The sequence below is a fragment of the Aspergillus eucalypticola genome (genome assembly GCF_003184535.1).
Source record: "Aspergillus eucalypticola CBS 122712 chromosome Unknown BO83scaffold_10, whole genome shotgun sequence".
Lineage (NCBI taxonomy): Eukaryota > Fungi > Ascomycota > Eurotiomycetes > Eurotiales > Aspergillaceae > Aspergillus > Aspergillus eucalypticola.
The window spans coordinates 434,027-451,628 of NW_020290284.1; the positions used below are offsets into that span (position 1 = coordinate 434,027).

General features: G+C 50.1%; 4 protein-coding genes across 4 annotated transcripts; all 4 read right to left on the reverse strand.

The window, feature by feature from the left end:
- Nucleotides 1-922: 922 nt before the first annotated feature.
- BO83DRAFT_416632 (SKIP/SNW domain-containing protein) lies at nucleotides 923-3,123 on the reverse strand. Its single transcript, XM_025534709.1, has 3 exons — nucleotides 2,925-3,123; nucleotides 1,392-2,819; nucleotides 923-1,334 (listed from the first exon to the last, which is right to left on the reverse strand). Exons 1-3 carry the CDS (start codon nucleotides 3,069-3,071, stop codon nucleotides 1,167-1,169), a joined length of 1,743 nt encoding a protein of 580 aa, XP_025388869.1. The 5' UTR covers nucleotides 3,072-3,123; the 3' UTR covers nucleotides 923-1,166.
- Nucleotides 3,124-3,486: 363 nt separating this feature from the next.
- Nucleotides 3,487-6,157, reverse strand: BO83DRAFT_15271 (J domain-containing protein). Its single transcript, XM_025526246.1, has 4 exons — nucleotides 5,589-6,157; nucleotides 5,160-5,495; nucleotides 3,784-5,103; nucleotides 3,487-3,724 (listed from the first exon to the last, which is right to left on the reverse strand). Exons 1-4 carry the CDS (start codon nucleotides 6,018-6,020, stop codon nucleotides 3,581-3,583), a joined length of 2,232 nt encoding a protein of 743 aa, XP_025388870.1. The 5' UTR covers nucleotides 6,021-6,157; the 3' UTR covers nucleotides 3,487-3,580.
- A 920-nt stretch (nucleotides 6,158-7,077) lies between these two features.
- On the reverse strand, nucleotides 7,078-10,110 carry BO83DRAFT_388099 (C6 transcription factor; the record flags this gene model as incomplete). Its single annotated transcript, XM_025532746.1, has 3 exons — nucleotides 7,078-8,115; nucleotides 8,174-9,092; nucleotides 9,164-10,110. The coding sequence occupies 3 exons, from the start codon at nucleotides 10,108-10,110 to the stop codon at nucleotides 7,078-7,080; spliced, it is 2,904 nt and encodes a 967-aa protein (XP_025388871.1).
- A 3,173-nt stretch (nucleotides 10,111-13,283) lies between these two features.
- On the reverse strand, nucleotides 13,284-14,323 carry BO83DRAFT_377825 (uncharacterized protein). Its single transcript, XM_025531099.1, has one exon. It carries the CDS (start codon nucleotides 14,035-14,037, stop codon nucleotides 13,753-13,755), a length of 285 nt encoding a protein of 94 aa, XP_025388872.1. The 5' UTR covers nucleotides 14,038-14,323; the 3' UTR covers nucleotides 13,284-13,752.
- Nucleotides 14,324-17,602: the final 3,279 nt, after the last annotated feature.

The window sequence follows — 17,602 nt, forward strand, 5'->3', positions numbered from 1 at the left end:
TCCCTCTCTTCTTCCATCCCAAGTAATAGTAGTAGTAGTCATGTTCACAAATTGAACCCACATCCAAATCACTTGATCCCGCACTTCCAAGATTCCCTTCCCTCCTCCACACACACACACACACACACACACACACACACTACATACTCAGATAATCACATACCCATCATCCTCGTATACATTTCCTTGTTTTCTTCAGTAAGTAAGTCACTAGCTTAGTCCCAACAAGTATAAGTCACTAGTTTACAACCCAAGTCGTGTGACTTCCCTCCCCTACACCACACCATCAACGGTACGTACATGCTGATCTCTCTACTTTCTCCCCCTCCACAGTACAGTAAAGTAAGTACATATATAGTTATACCTGATGATTATTATTATTATTGAACATGACTACTGAGTTATGTGGGTCTATTCCCGTACATCGGGATTTGAATTTGATTCGGGATGGCAAGACAAGACAAGACAAGAAAAAAAAGAATCGAATCTTGTTCTTTTAGTGTCTTTTGACTTGGTTATCCACCCACTCTGTAGGCAATCATACATTTATTATGAGGATTAGATACACATACCACTGAACTATTCTAAATTGAAGAAGCTGTGGAGACGGGGAAAGGGGTGAGGTGATGTTCTCTTTCTATTTCTTCGGAGTAAAGTACCGTCCTATTATTGCGATTTGTCTTGTCTTATAGTTACTATCTTACTATTTTAGTTTGTTTAGTAGTTAGTTGTAGTGTGGTGGCGATGGCATAAATCCTGCCTGCACTAACTATGCATTTTCCTCTTAAGTAAACTATAGATAGAGATAGGAAAATGACCGAGTCTTCTACTACTACTAGTTCAACCCTGTTATAACTAATCTACTTACTTACCCATGATAAGCACACCAACTAACCCAGATTATCATAAGTGAGAACAGAGTAAATCACCACTTTTTGCATTTTATCTTCTGCAACACTAAAAAATGAAAGCAAGAGTATAAACCGGGTGAACACACACACACACAACGCCCGCAGCAATGCACATAGTAAAACCCCCCAAAAGCAAAGAACAAGAAAACCATTTGAGGTACAGTTGACACAGCGCACGTAGTAGGTAAATATCTAAACCCCGCGTATGTTAAAGTGTAAAAATAATAAAGGTATAATTATTCACAAACAACACAATTAATCATCATCGACACGCGCCCGTTTGGAGCCCCGTTCCGAACGGTCAACTTCCTGGATACCGTAGCGCTTTTGGCCTGCACCGGAGCTAGTGACGTCGGCGATCATGCTGTCGATACCGAAGGGGTCGGTGGTATCTTTTTCGAATTGCACGGGGCCGTCACGAGCCTAATTTGGTGTCAGTTGTATGTCTATTTCTTGAATGAGTAAGTAGGAGGGACATACCTCAGCTATGTCAGCACCACGGAACCCTTCCTTCGCTCTACCGAGCACCTCGAACCGTTTCTGCTTCTGAATCTTGCTCATCTCGCCCTCGGCGCCTTCGCCGTCATCGTCATCAGCCTGCGCCCGTGGACGATAGATGCTGTTGATGGCGTCCTGCGCGGCAAACAGCGGCTTGTCGTACGGGTTATCCTCGTTAAAGCCCGAGTCCATGCCGCTGGTCTGATTGAACAGACGCGAGTCATACATCGACTCGGATGCCTGCGTCGGCTTGGCCAATCCCAGCGCCACCTTCTCGGAAATATCCCGGTTCTGCTCGCGTGCCATCATCTGGATACGTCTCTCCGTACCCATCCGCGACTGACGGAGCTGTCTCTCTGCCTCCTGACGACGCTCACGACGCATGCGCTCGCGATCCCGAGCAGCATCCTCATCCTCACTAGCCGAGTACGGCGATGGGCTGCGGCTGACACTGCGCGAAGGCGAGCGGGATCCAGCGCGAGAATCGCGCCGACTGCTACTAGCAGCTGCACGCTCCTCGCGGGCCTTCTGCGCCAACGCACGCAGATGCTCCTCCTTCTGGGCCTTCTCCTTCTCCGCCAGCTTCTGCTGCATCTGAGCACGCAACCTGACCTCCTCTCTCGCATGACGATCCGCCGTGAACAGCGCCTCCGCAAACTGCGCGAACTTATCATTGATCGACACATCTTGCAGTCCACGTCCATCAGCCGCCAACCGCTTATCCAACGGAACCGTGTAACCCTTAGGGTTCTTCCAATTCGACACCGGCGGCGGAATCCTCCACGCTTCCTGATCCTCAGCCGTGAGCTTCCTCGGCGGCGAATGCATAACCGGCGGAGGCGGCGACGGCGGACCACGAGGGATCTTCTTATGCTTGAACTTCGGCGGCTCCATGGGATCCTGCTGTCTCTCGACGATCTTCATAATACGATCATTCTTCTTCGACGTATCACCCATCTGATTAGCCGGCGTGTACCTCACAAACGTAGGCTCCGCTCTGCGTCCACCCTTCACGTTCTTCGGCTTCTGCGCCGCTGCCGCACCCTCCACCAAACTGGCGAGCGCGTTCTTCGTCTTCTCCATCTGCGCCTGGACTTCTTCCTCCGACGGCCGATCCAACGACACCTCGCCCATGTCAACGCGCTGGCGCAGCGGAATCAGATCCTTAAATGAGGCATGCACGATCCGGTTGTCGCTGTGTCCGCGGCGCGCGATAGCATCGTATTTGACTTTTCCTTCAGCGTCAACCTGCACAGCGAGCGCGTTCGATGTCGAGGATGTGCCCTTCCGGCCCATGTCGAGGGGGTACTGCGCGACTAGGATCTCGGGGAACGCGCCGCCATCGCCAAAGTCTTCGGGGGCGCGGGGCCGCCATCCGGCTCGATTCTGGTAGGGAGGGGGGCCGGTTCTCTGTAGATACCATAATAATTATCATCATTAGCATTGAGTTATAGTAGTGAAGGTGGGCTAAAGCTTTATGTGGATTGGATCTTGTATGGATGCGGTGCTACCCACCCGGAGAACAATCTGTGTTTCGTCGAGTTGTCCCGGGCCTACGACCCGCGGACCTCGGGGCTGTGCATGTTGTGGTAGCTCTTCCTCCTCGCCGGTGTATTTCGGCTTGGGGAGAGACTTGAATAGGCCCTCCGCTATGGATGCCATTCTGAAGTTGTGAGGGGGAGGGAAGAGGTTTGGTGGAGGAGGATTATGATGAAATGGTTCTTCGATGGCGAGTTGAAGATGGGCTTGGCTTCTTTTGGCGCAGCGGGAACCGGGCGGGTCACGTGAACGGTCACCGCCTTACAAGTTTACTTGGATTCGTAGTCTATTGGAAATAAATCTAATGTAATTAGAGATAAAGTTGATGTGAGTAGATTGGTATATATTCGAGTGAAGATTGAAGTTGAGAGTCGACTCGCCGTGTCACTGGAGACCACCAGAGCTCGACTTTATGTGTTAGTCCTCGTCCAATGCTCTCGCTAACATACACAAACGTATCGACAAATGCATGCAATATATGAATCAGACGCCGGGAGATTATCAAAAGGGGAGGATGTATGTGATATAGTGCACATTTCCTTATGCAAACATGAATGGAGAGAGATGCCAAAAAGCTAGTAGTGCAGCATGTATATAAATCAAGAAAAGTAGGGAGACATAGATATGCCCAGCTACAATAGATGCGAACGCATAGGACAAGAAATGTCTTCTGTTTCCTTTGCTTCAACGTAATGCTCCTGTCCATGGTAATTGTACCATATCTTGAGCATCTTAGGCAGAAGCGGAGCCGGGTCGTGAAATCCGAGGATATGGGACTGCGTCAACTCAAATTAGCACTGCTAACACCACCTGTAGAACGGAATCGTAAACTCACCTTGGCCATTTCCTTAGGGATGGCCAATTGTCCGTGGTCAACCAATGCAGCCACCGGGATGGAAACATCAGTGACTTCCAATCCTCGGCCACTTTCCCTGTCCTTCTTCGAAGGATAGTAACCGTACTCAGCCCGAACGATGACCAAACCACCCTGCTTAGCCTCTTTCGCCTGTCGGCGCTGTACTTGCTCGGTCATAATATCGATGGCTTCTTGGCTCTCAGCCCGCTTCTTGGGCACCAGCCTTCTCAGCTGCTTCTGTCGTCGGGCAATCGCCCGGCGATGTCTCTTCCTCTCCCTTGGGCGGATAAACCCAAATTCGAGCGCGCAGTACGCTAGCCACGGGCAGATGATAGCCATTGCAGCTACATCCACATCGACAAGGCCAAATGGGATAACAGATATGGGCACCCTGATCTTCTGGCCTAGCCTGCTCCAGGACACAGTCACGACGAGGCCCTGCATATTCCGAACACCAACACCAAGACCCATGCGAGTGAAATCGCCAACCTGGCGGGTTCCCTCAATATGCCATCCAAGCGCCAAATCAAGCCCCACGGTAGTTTCGACATTAACCCGTACAGATCGCGGCTCATTGTCCTCCGGCAAAGGGTGGTGGCCTTCGGAGCTCCATTCCGAGCGTAAACGCTCGTAGGCCGATTTCCCTGAGAAAACATTGCGCGAATAAACGAATGACAAGGTAGTTTGCATCGGAGTAGCTGTCACATTCGTCTGCCAAGCTTCGGCAGCTCCAGTTTCCTTGCGCTGCTGGCGGCGAAGCATTTCAAACTCGTCATCCTCCTCGTCACCTTCCACCTCTTCCTCGGCATCCGCTGGGGAGATCTGCCGCTTGGGCTGAGAGACGACGCCGATTTGGAAGAAGCTGGGATGGGTAGGAACGGACATTGCAGTCTCGGCGTTCAATCCGAACTCTATGAGGGGTAAAAAGAAGTGGCGGAAAGGTTTCGGCCAGAGTAAGGAGCCGCTTGACCAGCTACTTACCAAGAACCTCCTATCACCAATCTGCCTGGTAACCTTCAAAGCAAAACGAGGGGGCGCCCGTTGCGGCGACCGATCAAAATCAACATCGACTTGCACACTGATGGGTTTCGCGCCAGGGATAGGGACGAAGGACTTCGTCCAGGTTGTCTCAAGCGATGGGTGTGGCAACACTGAAGCGTTCACACTCACGACGGAGTTCTGCATGAACGCAAACGGGGGTTTTGCGAGGCCCTTAACACTGTAAGGTCCCCCAAAAAGTTGGCTTGCCCCGACTCCCAGATTAATCTGGTTCGCGATCAAGAAATACGGCAGCGGCAGCTAAACACAGCGTCAGCAATTTCCCAATGGAAAGTTTCATCACTCAGTCAACATACAAGGTGAGTTTCGTTCCTGCCATCCGGGAATTTGAAGTTGGCTTCCTGGTGCATCTGCTCTACCTCCCCCGAGATGCCCGCGTTAAATGTCAACTCCGTTTCCTCACCGTACTCCTTGAACAGTTTTCTCGTTTCATGGCCCTCATCATTTTCACTCTCATTCTCATCCTCGCCTTCACTTCCCAGGAAAAAGCCCATTCGCGGCAGTGGCGCCTTGAAAGAGAACCCCAGTGCATAGTTCGAGGGCCTCGGCGACGGCATCTCAATATATAAGGCGTCCTCCTCCTCATCGTAGGACACGGCATTAGAGGCATCGAACCCAATAGTGATAGAGCCCTATAAATTTTGCATTTATTAGCACAACCATAAATCGCATTACTCCCCTTCATGAGACCAAAGAACGGGAGTAGTAATAAAAGAAAAACTCACCCTCGACCCAACCATTCTCTCCACCACAGCCCTCTCCCTCCTTTTCATCACTTCCAAAAACCACCCTCGAAACTCCTCCCCAGACATAGCCCTCACCCCGACCCTCATATCCTTGGCGATCCTGTCAAGAATCACCCATTCTTGTTTCATCCCCTGCACACCCAATTCATCATACACAGCCCTCTTCTTCGGATCCACCAACGTATCATATGCCTCCTGAATACGATCGAAATGTCGTCGCGCAGAGTCCGCCAACTCCGCCGGCTGCTTATCCGGATGAAAACTTAGCGTGAGGGTTCGATACGCGGACCGAATCTGAGCTTCCGTGGGGGGTGGAGAGCGCGGAAGATTAAGGATGGCATAGTAATCGAGTTCCTCGGGCGGAGACGAGGCCTCATCCTGATCTTTGGGTGGTGGTGGATTGGAACCCATGGTTATCCGTTATTATTCGGTGGTGCTGGTGAGGTCGTCGCTGTCGCTGCCGCACGGCTGATTAAGTCTGGAATCTGCGCGCACACACGCGCGTGTGTTTATGAAGGGGAGGGGGGTGTTGTCGAAAAGGCTAGTAGATAGGTAGGTAGGTAGGTAGATAGGTAGTTATGGAGCGGGGAAATCTGGCTGTTCAGGTTTTTGTCTTTTAGTAAATCATGTTGACATATTGCGAGACGAGATCTGATCCGAATTCCCTATTATTCCCTTCATGTATTTAAAGATAAAGCGAACGTGAATTAATGAAGGGGGGCGCCTGTATGCGCAAAGTGTTTGGTTGAAGGGGAAGCAAAAGAGAGAAAAGGAAAGGCGCACGCATTTTGAATGACGTCGGAAAATCGAAGTCGGCGGTTTCGGCGATTCCGTCAGCCCTTCTTTTGCGTTCTTCCCCCTCCCTCAGCTTCCTATCCGCCCTTAGTTTTCTCTGGGGTACCGAACACATTGGCGGCCCTGACCTTTTGGATGGAAGAAAGGGTCAAACTGGTTATTGAAAGGGATTTAGCTTTAGTACTAGATGATAACTGCTCGATCGGTGTGGCGGGGAGAGATCGAGCATAGCGCCGATAAGGCATAAATAACATAAGGGGGGAACTACTGTTTACTACCGTGACTGATTGGGCGACTTCCTAATTCGGGCAGGCGAGCACGAGCTGATTCATGCGATGTCAAAGTGGGACACTCGCCATGACTCGTCATTTACTACTAATTAGTATCTGGTAAGCTCTTTCGATGCTGAAACTGGTGCTTAATTTAGTTTGAAACTCACGACTCCTGCCGGAACGTCTAATATATCGACTCTAATATACAATCCATGTGCAACATCGTCACTCGTGTCATTTGTAAGAGCAGTAAGCCCACACACCATCGGGGCTACCGCACCATGTATCTCAAGCCAAACAAGCCTCCCGGGTATAACCTGCTAAAACACAACTGCAACAGCTTTTGTATATCCGCTCATAATGCAAGAAAAGTTACATCCCAACAAGGGGTTGAAGAGCTATCAGCTCCTCTCTCTAATCCAAAGGACCGTCTCATCCGAGAAGGGAACGTCGCCCGCTCCCAGTGCGCCGAACAATTGCTCCCGGGGGAGACCGCCATACAATAGGTCTTCGTTCGTCGCCAAATCTGGCTGCTGCTGCACTCCTGCGCGCACCTGGCTATCCAGCGATGGGCCGTGCACGAAAAACGCCGCCTTCCGGTCGAAACCAGCCTGTTGCTGCAGACTTTCATTCATAGCCTCTAGACGCTTTTCTATTAACGTCGCCAGGGGCATGGCACCGCCCCAGAAGCGCGCCAGCTCTCGCACAGCCTCCAAGGCCCCACGGATCAGATTCACCCTCTCCGGCAAATCAGTCATCAGTCCAGCCGCACTGTGGACATCTGTCGCTGACACAATCACGTATCCGAGGAATGGGTTCAAAATGGTTCCTCGCGCCGTTTCCGGCTCCAGAACGATACGAGAAGGCTCGTAGTCTGCAGCACAACGCATAAGGGCGAGCGAGATCTGGAGGATCTTTATTGCATGGGTCCGCGTGTTGCGGATATGTCGCTCTATGGTTTCCGCGCGGATGTTTTGGTACCGAGCATACCGATTCAGCGCCATCAGAGTTGCATGATAAAGTAGATGGAGTGACATGAACGCATCCGCTTTCTTTGTTCGGATGCTTCGTTCCATATTCACAGCCGAGAAGGTCAGATGATCGGGGAGACGTGCGGCCCATTCATCGACGCGTCCGGCGACCTTCACGTAGAATTCGTCGAAGAGCTGATTGTATGCCTCGGCTGGCACCAAGGACAATCGGAAAACGTGGTCAGATACGTCTCCCCAAAGTGACAAGATCTCAACCTGTAATGCCATAGCACTCAAACTGGCGTTATCATTCTCGGGCGATGCTGGTACTTGATTAAGGAAGCTTTGGAAATAGGGCACGGTGGTATACTCCTGCGCCTCGTATACTTCTTCCCGGCAAGGAAGTCTCAGATAGGCCGCCTGGGCCGAGATGAAAGTCGAGGAGGGCGTAAAGAAACAAGTCATGCGCTAGCAGGATGATTAGTCGGAGCCTAATGAACAGCGGGAAATGTCTTGAGCTACTCACGTCCATGAGGTAAGCGACCCAAAAAGTCCGCCTGCGACACTCGATCAGCGCCTGGGGATGCAAGCCATATTCGCAGGGCCGGCCTTGGTCGACAATGACCCCACCCGACTCAACATTATACCGGAGTCCGCACACTGTCCGAACTGCCGACCCAATTGCATCCCAAGCTGGCACCAAGGAACCTATGGCGTAGTACCAAAGGCCGACGATGATGCGGCTTTGAGCAAGCTGCAGAGTCAGGGCGTGTCGACTGTGTTCAACGGCATACCGAGCCGTGCGTGAATACCTCTTGAGCGCCGCCACCTTGTCGGGCCGATCGGAAAATACCGCCCCGAGCGTCATCATCGAGTACAGCAGCATAGTATCATCTGAGGTCTTGGTATTGCACGACCGCAGCCACAACAGAAACCGTTTCCGCGGGAACATGTAGTATAGGCGGTCGTTCACATGGGTGAAATAGCTCTCCACATAATGAACTGCGGCCTCTGGGTCTGCCTCGAACGGATCTGTATGCCAGTCGGATACAAGAGGGTCTTGAGGGTCCAGATCCTTCATCTCCATGAGGATGTCGGAGTAGTCATGAGACCCAAGCGAAACGTCATCGGCTAGACGTCTAGCAGTGTCCTCCGCTCCAATGGATAGCCGACCATGACCCGGCATTCTGAGCCTGTACTGCTCGTGGTCCATTACACTATCTTGGGGGCCTTCCATGGCGGAGGGTGTCAACATCGATACTTCAGATCTCGGCGATTGAGAACTGGTGTTCGGGAGGGAGGCCGAACTCTCCGAAGCCCGGATCGCAGAGTACGGGGACTGGGATGCTGCGCCATAAGCATAGCTGCCAGGGGGGAGGCTCTCTCGTGGTTCGTATCGACTCGCAAGTTGTGTCGCCTTTAGGGCCGCACGATGGCCGCGGGGACTAGTGTCAAAACCAAGACAGGTTAGTCACTTTAACCAAGGGTCGTCAAGACACCATTGCCAAAGACTTACGCGCTCTCGAATCTGCATTCCCTCCCAGACTTCTGACATTGGTCGCATTTGGGAAGATTCGGTTGGCATTTAATTTTCTTTTCTCTGCAGGTTAAGCAGGCCTGCGCGAGTCGCTTCCTCGGTTTGCCGGCTTTGGTGATCCCCCAATTTGCATTGACCGGAACTCCGTCGATGATCTTGGGACAATGCGAACCGTCTGCGTAAATGTAGCAGAGACCTTCGCCCTCCACATATCTCTCATCCACCACATGCGAACGCACATTGGATGTGTGAGAGGGGTTGTTTGTTGCTGCAGAATCGGGAGTCTCACTGGGAGAAAAGTCTCTGGTATACTCCTTCTCCGGGGAGTTGAAACCGTAGTACGGATACGATGCATTTTGACTGGTTTGTACAGGAGATCCAGTATGAATAGGATGTAGCGGACCTTCACGTGCTAGGCCCGGTGTGGAGAGATGGGCTAGGGGTGGGAGACTCCTGGTATGTGAATGCGGGAGATTTTCGGGATAAGCCCGAGGGCTTTCGTGTAGGCTAGGTCGTGGTAAAGAGTCGCTCTGTCGGAACGGCGTCGGTGATGCTGTGCTGCCATTTGGGGGTGTATAGATGCCAAATCGGTGAGGTTGGTAGGGAGATGATGGACGGCTTGGATGGGCTGTGGGGGTCAACAACTGGCTAACTGGCGGAAGCTGTTCATTGGCCGTCTGCTGCTGGCCTGGAATCTTTGAGCGACCCAGAGATGTTTCTTCCAGCTCGCGACCTTCTGCTTGGTTGCGTTGATGTAGAAACGGAGCTGTCCCAAAAGGCAAGGGAGCAGAAGTGCGAGGGGGTGGGAGTTGGTACGGGTGGGATGCTAGCACTGAAGGATCAGCTGGGCGATCAGACTGTCGCTGCGACGTGGAATCTATAGCAGGCGACATGTTGCTGAAGGAGCCCGCTGGGAAAGCAGACATTGTGGGTGACTATGGTGTCCAAATTTATTCGAGGGTAGCACCTAAATCCCGCCGGACAGCATCAGAATCCGCGACTCGGGTCCTGTGATAACGAGGCAGAGCCCCTACAGAAACGGCTTCTTGGCTTTGACCGGTGAATCCTCGTACTTCAGGAGAGGAGAAATGTGTAGAAAGCGAGCCTACCAAGATGGGAAGGGGATTAGCAACCACGTCATTGTACTCGATGTTTTCCAAAAAGGCGTGTCAACCTACCAAGTTGCCTCCAGCCGTTCAGATTCAAGGAGACACTACTGTCAGCAGGCCAGCAAGTAATACAATTTTGATGCTAGTAAGAGACAAACAAAGGTTGGTGTTGCAGCTTGTTTCTGGGTTCGCCGTTCGAGAAGCACGATTGCCCCTCCGTAAATAGTAGGTCGATCGCTGCCCGGCCGGGGGGGTGAGAACAGGAAGGGCTGGAGGGCTGGAGGGCTGAAGGGCTGAAACAGATGACACACTCGAAATTAGGCGTTCAAAGAATGGAGATTCTGCAATGACAGTATTAAGTCCGCATCAAGCGGGCTCACTTGCGAGTTACCCTGCACTGGTTGCGGGTAAATGGGGGAAGAACGAAGGTAGCATCTAAAGGATGATACTCATGGCGCAAATGACCGTAACACGCTTGTAATTCGGGTCGACCTCGCCATTCCCAGACTGTATCGCTTCACAGGTCCAATGTTTGCCACAAAATGCATAGAACCGTGCAGAAGAAGTAAAGTCTCCGTAATCTGCAACGCTGTTGGGTTCTCGCCAGACCAGATTCGCTGAGAGGGGATAGGTAGGTTTTGTGTGTACCAGACAACAAAACCGAGATGCGCAGCAGTCTCCGTTTCAGATGGGACAGGGAGAAGGATGGGGGCGGAAGAGTGCAATGGCAGGACCGTGGCAGGGCAGGGTTTTAGAGTCACGACAACACTAGCATGGAAACCAGGCTGTTTGTTGCTGAGCTGATAGTGCCCCAGGGGGTGCAGGTAGGCCAAGAATTATAAACAACTAACCAGCAGCCCCGGAAGACAACCGCCCAAATTACAGATCTCTTGGGAGTGTAGTAGAAATATCAACTAAATCACCCTGCAAGAGCCGCTCTGAGGTAATTTGGTTGGTTCAGTTGGTCAGTGGTCAGTGGTCAAGCTGGCCTGATGTTGGCCGAACGGCTCCTGCCACTAATGAGGAGTAGAAGGGGGAAAAATAATAATAAGAATAATAATATTGGGCCCTGAGCTAGACAGCCAGTTTGCGCCAAATGAGATAGAAAATAAATAGGAATAAAAATAAAAAGCCTGATAGCGCGGGGCACTGGATAGGATGAGGATGGAGCAATTGTGGTTAAATAGCGCTGTTGCTTAGTCGAGGCCAAGGTGGGAATGCCCCTGTCAGTTTTGGCCGGTGCTAAGGACTGTAGTAGTAAAGTAGAAGTAGTAGTAGGGTAGAGGGGCGGAGACGCCAGGTTCAAAGGAGGGACACGCTGGGATTAATTTAGAGCGGGGAGGATCGGGGACTTGAATCACGGTCCCTGGACTGAGTCGAAATCAAAGGGGGACAGAAAGCAGAGAAAAGGAACGAGAGAAGGAAGAAAGGGGATCAGGAGGAATAAGAGGGAGGAGTCGGTTGAGTAGGAGCGAGACAAGAAAGAGAGAAGAAGAAGAAGAAGAAGAAGAAGAAGAGCAGAGAGGAGGATACGATAATCCAGTCAGTGCCTGGCCGTCTAGCTGAGGATCCTTTCAATCTGCCATCCAAGCTCTCAGCAAGTGAGCATAATTTAATGGAAAGGCAACTTATGACCGATCCAGATCAGGATGATCACACACACACAGAGAGAACGAAGCCTGGTTCACAATTCCAGCCTGGTTTAGTCCAACGCTTGCCAGTCCACTTTTCGCAACAGTTCCGGTTTAAACGGAGGACCTCCCAACCCACCCAATCAACCCATATTGTCTGGCATCTTAGATAGTCTAGATGCTCTGGATCGTGTTTACTTTATCCCAGAGTGGTATACACCCTACTATCGAACTATTCTTACTGCGGGCCGCAAGTCTCCTCCCTCTGTCCCCTTCGGCATTCACTTTCAGTTGCATCCTCGGTTCAGCTTCGACCAGCTCCACTCCCAATGGAGACGCGAAGCCTCCGTCCATCCATCGGGCAACTATTGATTACATCCAGTTTATTCACCTTTCAATAGATGGTACGTAGTTAGATAGATCCTCCCTGGCAGTGTGTCGACAGCCGTCATGGCCGGCCCGGGTATATCAAATGGATACTGCCACCGGGCGCGGTTCATATTAGGTGCCGGCTGAGGTCAAATTGACCGAGAGTCCTTCATTACTACTTGATTGTCTAGATTCATTATCATCATCATCGCCGCCTCCTTGTCCTCATCTCCAGCGTAATCATGCCATGGAGGAGCAAGGTGGCATTTAGACTTTGGAACGGGTCGGCATTAGATATCGTCAGACTCTCCGGCATCCTTTCTCAATCTGGTCTTTTGGAGGGTAGCTGTGGGTGGCAGGTTTTGGTTTTCTCTCCTTATTGACACTGACCGGCTTCGAATCTGTTTTAATATGAGCATGATTAGGTTTTCCAACCCGACGCCCCGCAGGAGGATCCTCGTTGGTGTTCGGAACGATCCATCGCCAGCTCCAGCCGTTAGTCATGGGTAGGAGACGCTCATGCGATCACCGACCACGGGACAAGCACAATCTTTTCGGAACGGCAGTTGCAATTAACCTTGTTTCGTTTGATCGGGACAATGCGTCTGTTCCTTCTTACTAAGTAGTTATCTCTTGCTGTTGTTGTCATCATGGTGTGCAGCAACTTGCGAGGCTCATCACTACTTAGTCGTCCGTTCCCATACTCCGAATGCAAGAGAAGACCAGCGCGGAAAGACTGGATTTTGGGCCCTATGAAAGCTGCCAACCCCGACATAGTGCACACTTGGCAGGTCATCGCCCTAATTAGGGGGGCCGGTTAGAGGAGAGAAAGAGAGGAGGTGGTGGGCAATGGTTAATCAATTACCATAGTAAAAACAAAAAAAGACAAAAGAGGACAAATAAAATAAATGAAAATCACATAAAAATTCGAAACAGAAATTGAGAAAAAAAAAAAAAAAAAGAAAAAAAAAAAAAAGAAAGAAAAAAGATCCGCACATGAAGGAAAGAGCCAGGCTGGCAACAAGAAAGAAATCCCCCGTCCGAGAGGGCCACTGAATATGCCGACTTGTTTCGGCCGGACTGACCAAACTCGGACGAACAACCTCATCAGTGTGTTCAGGAGAGGGACCACTACAGACTCCCACAGCCAGCCAGGTTGAGCAAACACTGCGACTCCCCCGAGGGCTCAAAATCCACCAGCTTATCGTTTGGCTAGTGGCCAGTACGGAAACCTCCGTAGTCCGTCCTTACGCGAGTGGAGCATTGACTCCAAGCCGGGAAAAAGATGAGAAGCAACGCCCAGGGGAGGGTGCAAGGAACAGCCTCCCAAGTTCGCAGCAGTCCCTCAGCCCATCGAGGATCGCGAGCCTGTCATTCGTGGGGACTAGCGAACCAAGTGGACTGGGCGTATCCGGAAAACGGACAGATGAGGGTCTGCGAGCCGGAGGGCCACGGTTTTTCATTTTTCTGACCTGAGTAGTGAGTCTTTCTTTCTTTCTTTATTGTTTTCTTTCTTTCTTTTTGGTTTAATTTGATTGAATTCTGTTTTTCTTATGTTTTTATTTTTCTGTTTCATGTTAGTCTTGTCGCTGGGGCGGCTAATATCGATGCGTTTGGCTGGATAGGCTGCTTTGATGCTGCTGCTGCTGGCTGAGATTTTGAGTTTGGTGTCTCCTGTAACGGTTTGTGGCCCGCCGGGAACAACGCCCGTTTGGTCCAAGGTGGGATGTCGGATTTGTCTCATCTTCGGGCGATCCGATCTGCACCGTCAAGTGTGTAGCAGACAGCTTGACGGTCCAGCCTCGACTGACTGGATAGCGATTTTTATTCGCGGAAAACCCTATCCCGAAGGCCATGGGGAATGTTGACGAGTCTTTTGTTTCCCGTATCTCAAGAGATGTATTGCAGACTTTCTGTCATCTTCAGCATCGACAACACCCAGCCAGGAACATGGATGGCCTCTTGAAAAGCCACTCCCACCCCTCCAACAGTGGGCCGGAGGCTCTCACCCTACGGCCGTGCTAAGCAAAGTCTAAAGTACTATCATACGATCTCGCCCACCGATCCCACAGTTGGCGCCAACCGGAAATGAAGTAAGAATGAGGGGGGTAAAAAATTTTAATCAATTTAGAAATCACGGGCAATAATCTAAACGGGTTGCCTTGAGATTGCCTACTCCAACTACTGACACCCTACTCTTTCATATGCCGAACGCCCAGTGCTGGAAAAACCCGCGGCATCACCCACTGATTGGTGCGATTAGATCAGATCTGTGTTTTCCCGAACATATTCCGAGATTGGGCGGGCTCGCCGGGCGTTCCAGCATACCGATGCAAGTAAAAACTTGCTAAAGCCTTCTCATCCCTCAAGGATGATACTATGGACGAAGTAACTCGCAAGTGGCAACAGATGGGATGTGAACGGGAGACTTCCCCTCCCCACGACGCATCTTATATTGGTTCCCTTAAAGGATGACAGCAACCGTGCTCTCGCCCTGACCTCCCGCCTAAAATATGCGATACTAAGGAGGGAACACGGCCTATGCCTTTCCCGCACCTAGTTTGAGCGGAGTTTAAGTGGACATTGTTGCCCTCCGTCCCCGTCGGAACCACTCCTTCGCCCTGCTAGTAGCGGAATAACGGACGGAGATATAGCCATAAGGCAGAGGGCACGGTAGTTTGCCCCGACAGGGTGGTGGTTATCATCGGAGAGCACACAATTACCCAACAGTAGTCCTGTTAAGATATACTGTGGTTTACTGGTTTGGTCTGTGGGCTAAATAACCGACTCCAACGTCCTGCACCCTAAAGTTCTAGTGTCTCACCGGCCTCCTTCGGCACCAGGATCTGCCACATCTGTAATGCCAATCTCCGCCGTCACATTCGCCACGGCCATCTGGCCTGTACACCCAACAACGAAAGGGGAAGGGAGAGGAGGGAGGGCACTAGGGCTAAACAAGGACCAGTCCAGAGGGACGGAGGATGCTCTCTGTTCAGCGACCGGCCGTAATGGTCAGAGTCCATATCCGGAACCCCCTGGGTCTTCCCCGATAGGATCAACTAGCGCCGGAGGGGGTGAGACAGTGTGCTTGTGTCGTCGCATATTGGTGTCTCAAGAACGAATAAATATCGCATCAATTACATTCAGCATTGTGTCCGTCCGTCGGTCATCCTTTTTGGCAGGCCAACTATGCAATGTAAGGTTGCATTATTCGATTCATTATCAACTAATAATAACACCGAACCAGACAGATACTAGTCTAACTACTTAAGAATTTAGATACTACTTACTCCAATTTCGCAGGCGCCATCTCCGGCCGAAGACCTATCCACTCCACCCGACAAAACCCGTCCGTCGATCCCACTCCCCCCTCCCCTCCCCCATTCATCCACCATCATTACTACCCAGTATGCAAAACACCCCGGCAGCGACGCAACCGCTACGCTAATAGTAGGCGAGCAAGTGCGAGCTGCATCACAGGTACGTACACCCGACATATGCTATTGATATTGCCATCCCGACCATCACATCACGGGCTGCTGCAGGCGACGGTTTTAGCCCAAAAGCTTGTTGTAGCCGCGGCGCCAAAGTGGGATGAGGTGGGGGTCGTTGAGGATCAATAGTCCATGGTAGCGTGTCGGGCGTCCTGAATCATGAAGGCTCGCTTGCTCAATCACTCCGGAAGTTAAACCGAATCGGTCGACAAGGTGTGAGTTTCAAGTTATGCTGACTGGGAATCTCACGAACTACGGGCCCTGGAAAGTTGGCCAAAGGTAAAATTTGAGAGAAATAAAAAGAAGAAGGGAAAAAAAAAAAAGGGTCGACCACCTCGGCTATCAGAGGAAGCATGGACCGGGAGAAGCCAAGATAATATCCACGCCATCCATCATCCCTGAGAGATCATGACACAAAGTACGAAGTACATGGTGTACTGTGCTCGGCCGGAAGTGCTTAAGTTTGGTTCTCTTCCGGGGATACTACTCATTCGAAATGATAAATGAAGGAAAAGTTCGAAAGGTCGTCCAGTATATTGAAGCGATTTTTATCCCTCAGGTGTGTATCTACCTACAACAACTTAAAAAGGTAATATAAGCGCACCGTAAGGAGAATAATAACGCCCGATACTACATTATAATATAAAATAATATAATAAGAGACATAATAAGAAACTTAAGCCTACACTAAATACCCGGATGTCCCGCAATACATTTATACCAACTTTATACAAACAACCCCAATTAGCATGTGAGAGTCATTCCATTCCATCCTTCAAGCTAATATAAACATGAAAAATAAAACACCAAGATATAATAAACCCCTCGTATCCCCTGAGTTCCTTTCCCCTTCCCCTCCACGAGAATGAAAGAGAAGGAAGAGAAGTAAGAGAAGAAAGAGTAAGAGAAACAAAAGTGTGGACCGAGCCGAACCACTAACATACGTAACAGAGGGGCTTGGCACGCACCCCCCCGGTCAAAAAAATGAGTCTGAAAATCGCGGAAAAGCCGAGCGGGATTCAAATCAGTCAATCAATCAAGCAAGCAAGCAAGCAAGCTTGTGAAACACACACTTACCCATACCCTTTTACGTGTGACTGACTTGACACTTGCTTACTCATATTAACCTCGCAACTCACACCATAAGTAGATGAATACATACTACCTAATACTTACTATATACGTAGTGAAAAAGTGAAAAGTGGAAAGTGGAGAGAGAGAGAGAGAGGGAGGGTCACCGCGGGCCCCGAGGAAGGAAAAGTTGACTGAACTTTTTTTCCTATTTGCCGTGATCGGGTCAAATGCCGATGAGTCTTTTTTTTTTTCTTTTTCGTCTTTGTTTTGTGTTTGATGATCCTTATCGGTTTTTGGTTCTTCATCCGTAGCTAGTGTTTTTTTACTGACTATGTCATAGAATCATAAGTGTGGCTCTTTCTCTTTGTTTGATCGGCTTTCTTTCTTCTCTGTGTTCCTATTATATTATATTATAATATATTATAGTATATTATTATTTTTATATTTTCATTTCCTTATTAAACTATTGCGTGTCAGTTCGATCTGCAAGTTTCAGGTACTTACCTACCGTAGTACGTACCTAAGTGAGTACGTAGTAAATATGTAGGCGACCGAGATGTGTGTGTGGATGGATATGGACAGATATCTAGACCCCGTCATGATGATGTTCATATTTATATTCATAGTTAACTAACTATTAGTACTTACGTACTTAGGTTATGTCCTTCACTAATGAAATAATGCCTAAGTAATGGTATTAAGACAATAATAATACTACTACTACTGCTACTACTACTACTA

What these genes read in the sequence shown, in the direction of transcription:
- BO83DRAFT_416632 (XM_025534709.1), bottom strand. Translation starts at nt 3,071, where the DNA reads ATGGCATCCATAGCGGAGGGCCTATTCAAGTCTCTCCCCAAGCCGAAA. An exon ending in AAACACAGATTGTTCTCCGG is followed by an intron (nt 2,820 to 2,924) that starts GTGGGTAGCACC and finishes TGGTATCTACAG; the next exon opens with AGAACCGGCCCCCCTCCCTA. An exon ending in GTGGTGCTGACATAGCTGAG is followed by an intron (nt 1,335 to 1,391) that starts GTATGTCCCTCC and finishes ACACCAAATTAG; the next exon opens with GCTCGTGACGGCCCCGTGCA.
- BO83DRAFT_377825 (XM_025531099.1), bottom strand. Translation starts at nt 14,037, where the DNA reads ATGAGACAAATCCGACATCCCACCTTGGACCAAACGGGCGTTGTTCCC.
- BO83DRAFT_15271 (XM_025526246.1), bottom strand. Translation starts at nt 6,020, where the DNA reads ATGGGTTCCAATCCACCACCACCCAAAGATCAGGATGAGGCCTCGTCT. An exon ending in AGAGAATGGTTGGGTCGAGG is followed by an intron (nt 5,496 to 5,588) that starts GTGAGTTTTTCT and finishes CAAAATTTATAG; the next exon opens with GGCTCTATCACTATTGGGTT. An exon ending in TCCCTAAGGAAATGGCCAAG is followed by an intron (nt 3,725 to 3,783) that starts GTGAGTTTACGA and finishes GAGTTGACGCAG; the next exon opens with TCCCATATCCTCGGATTTCA.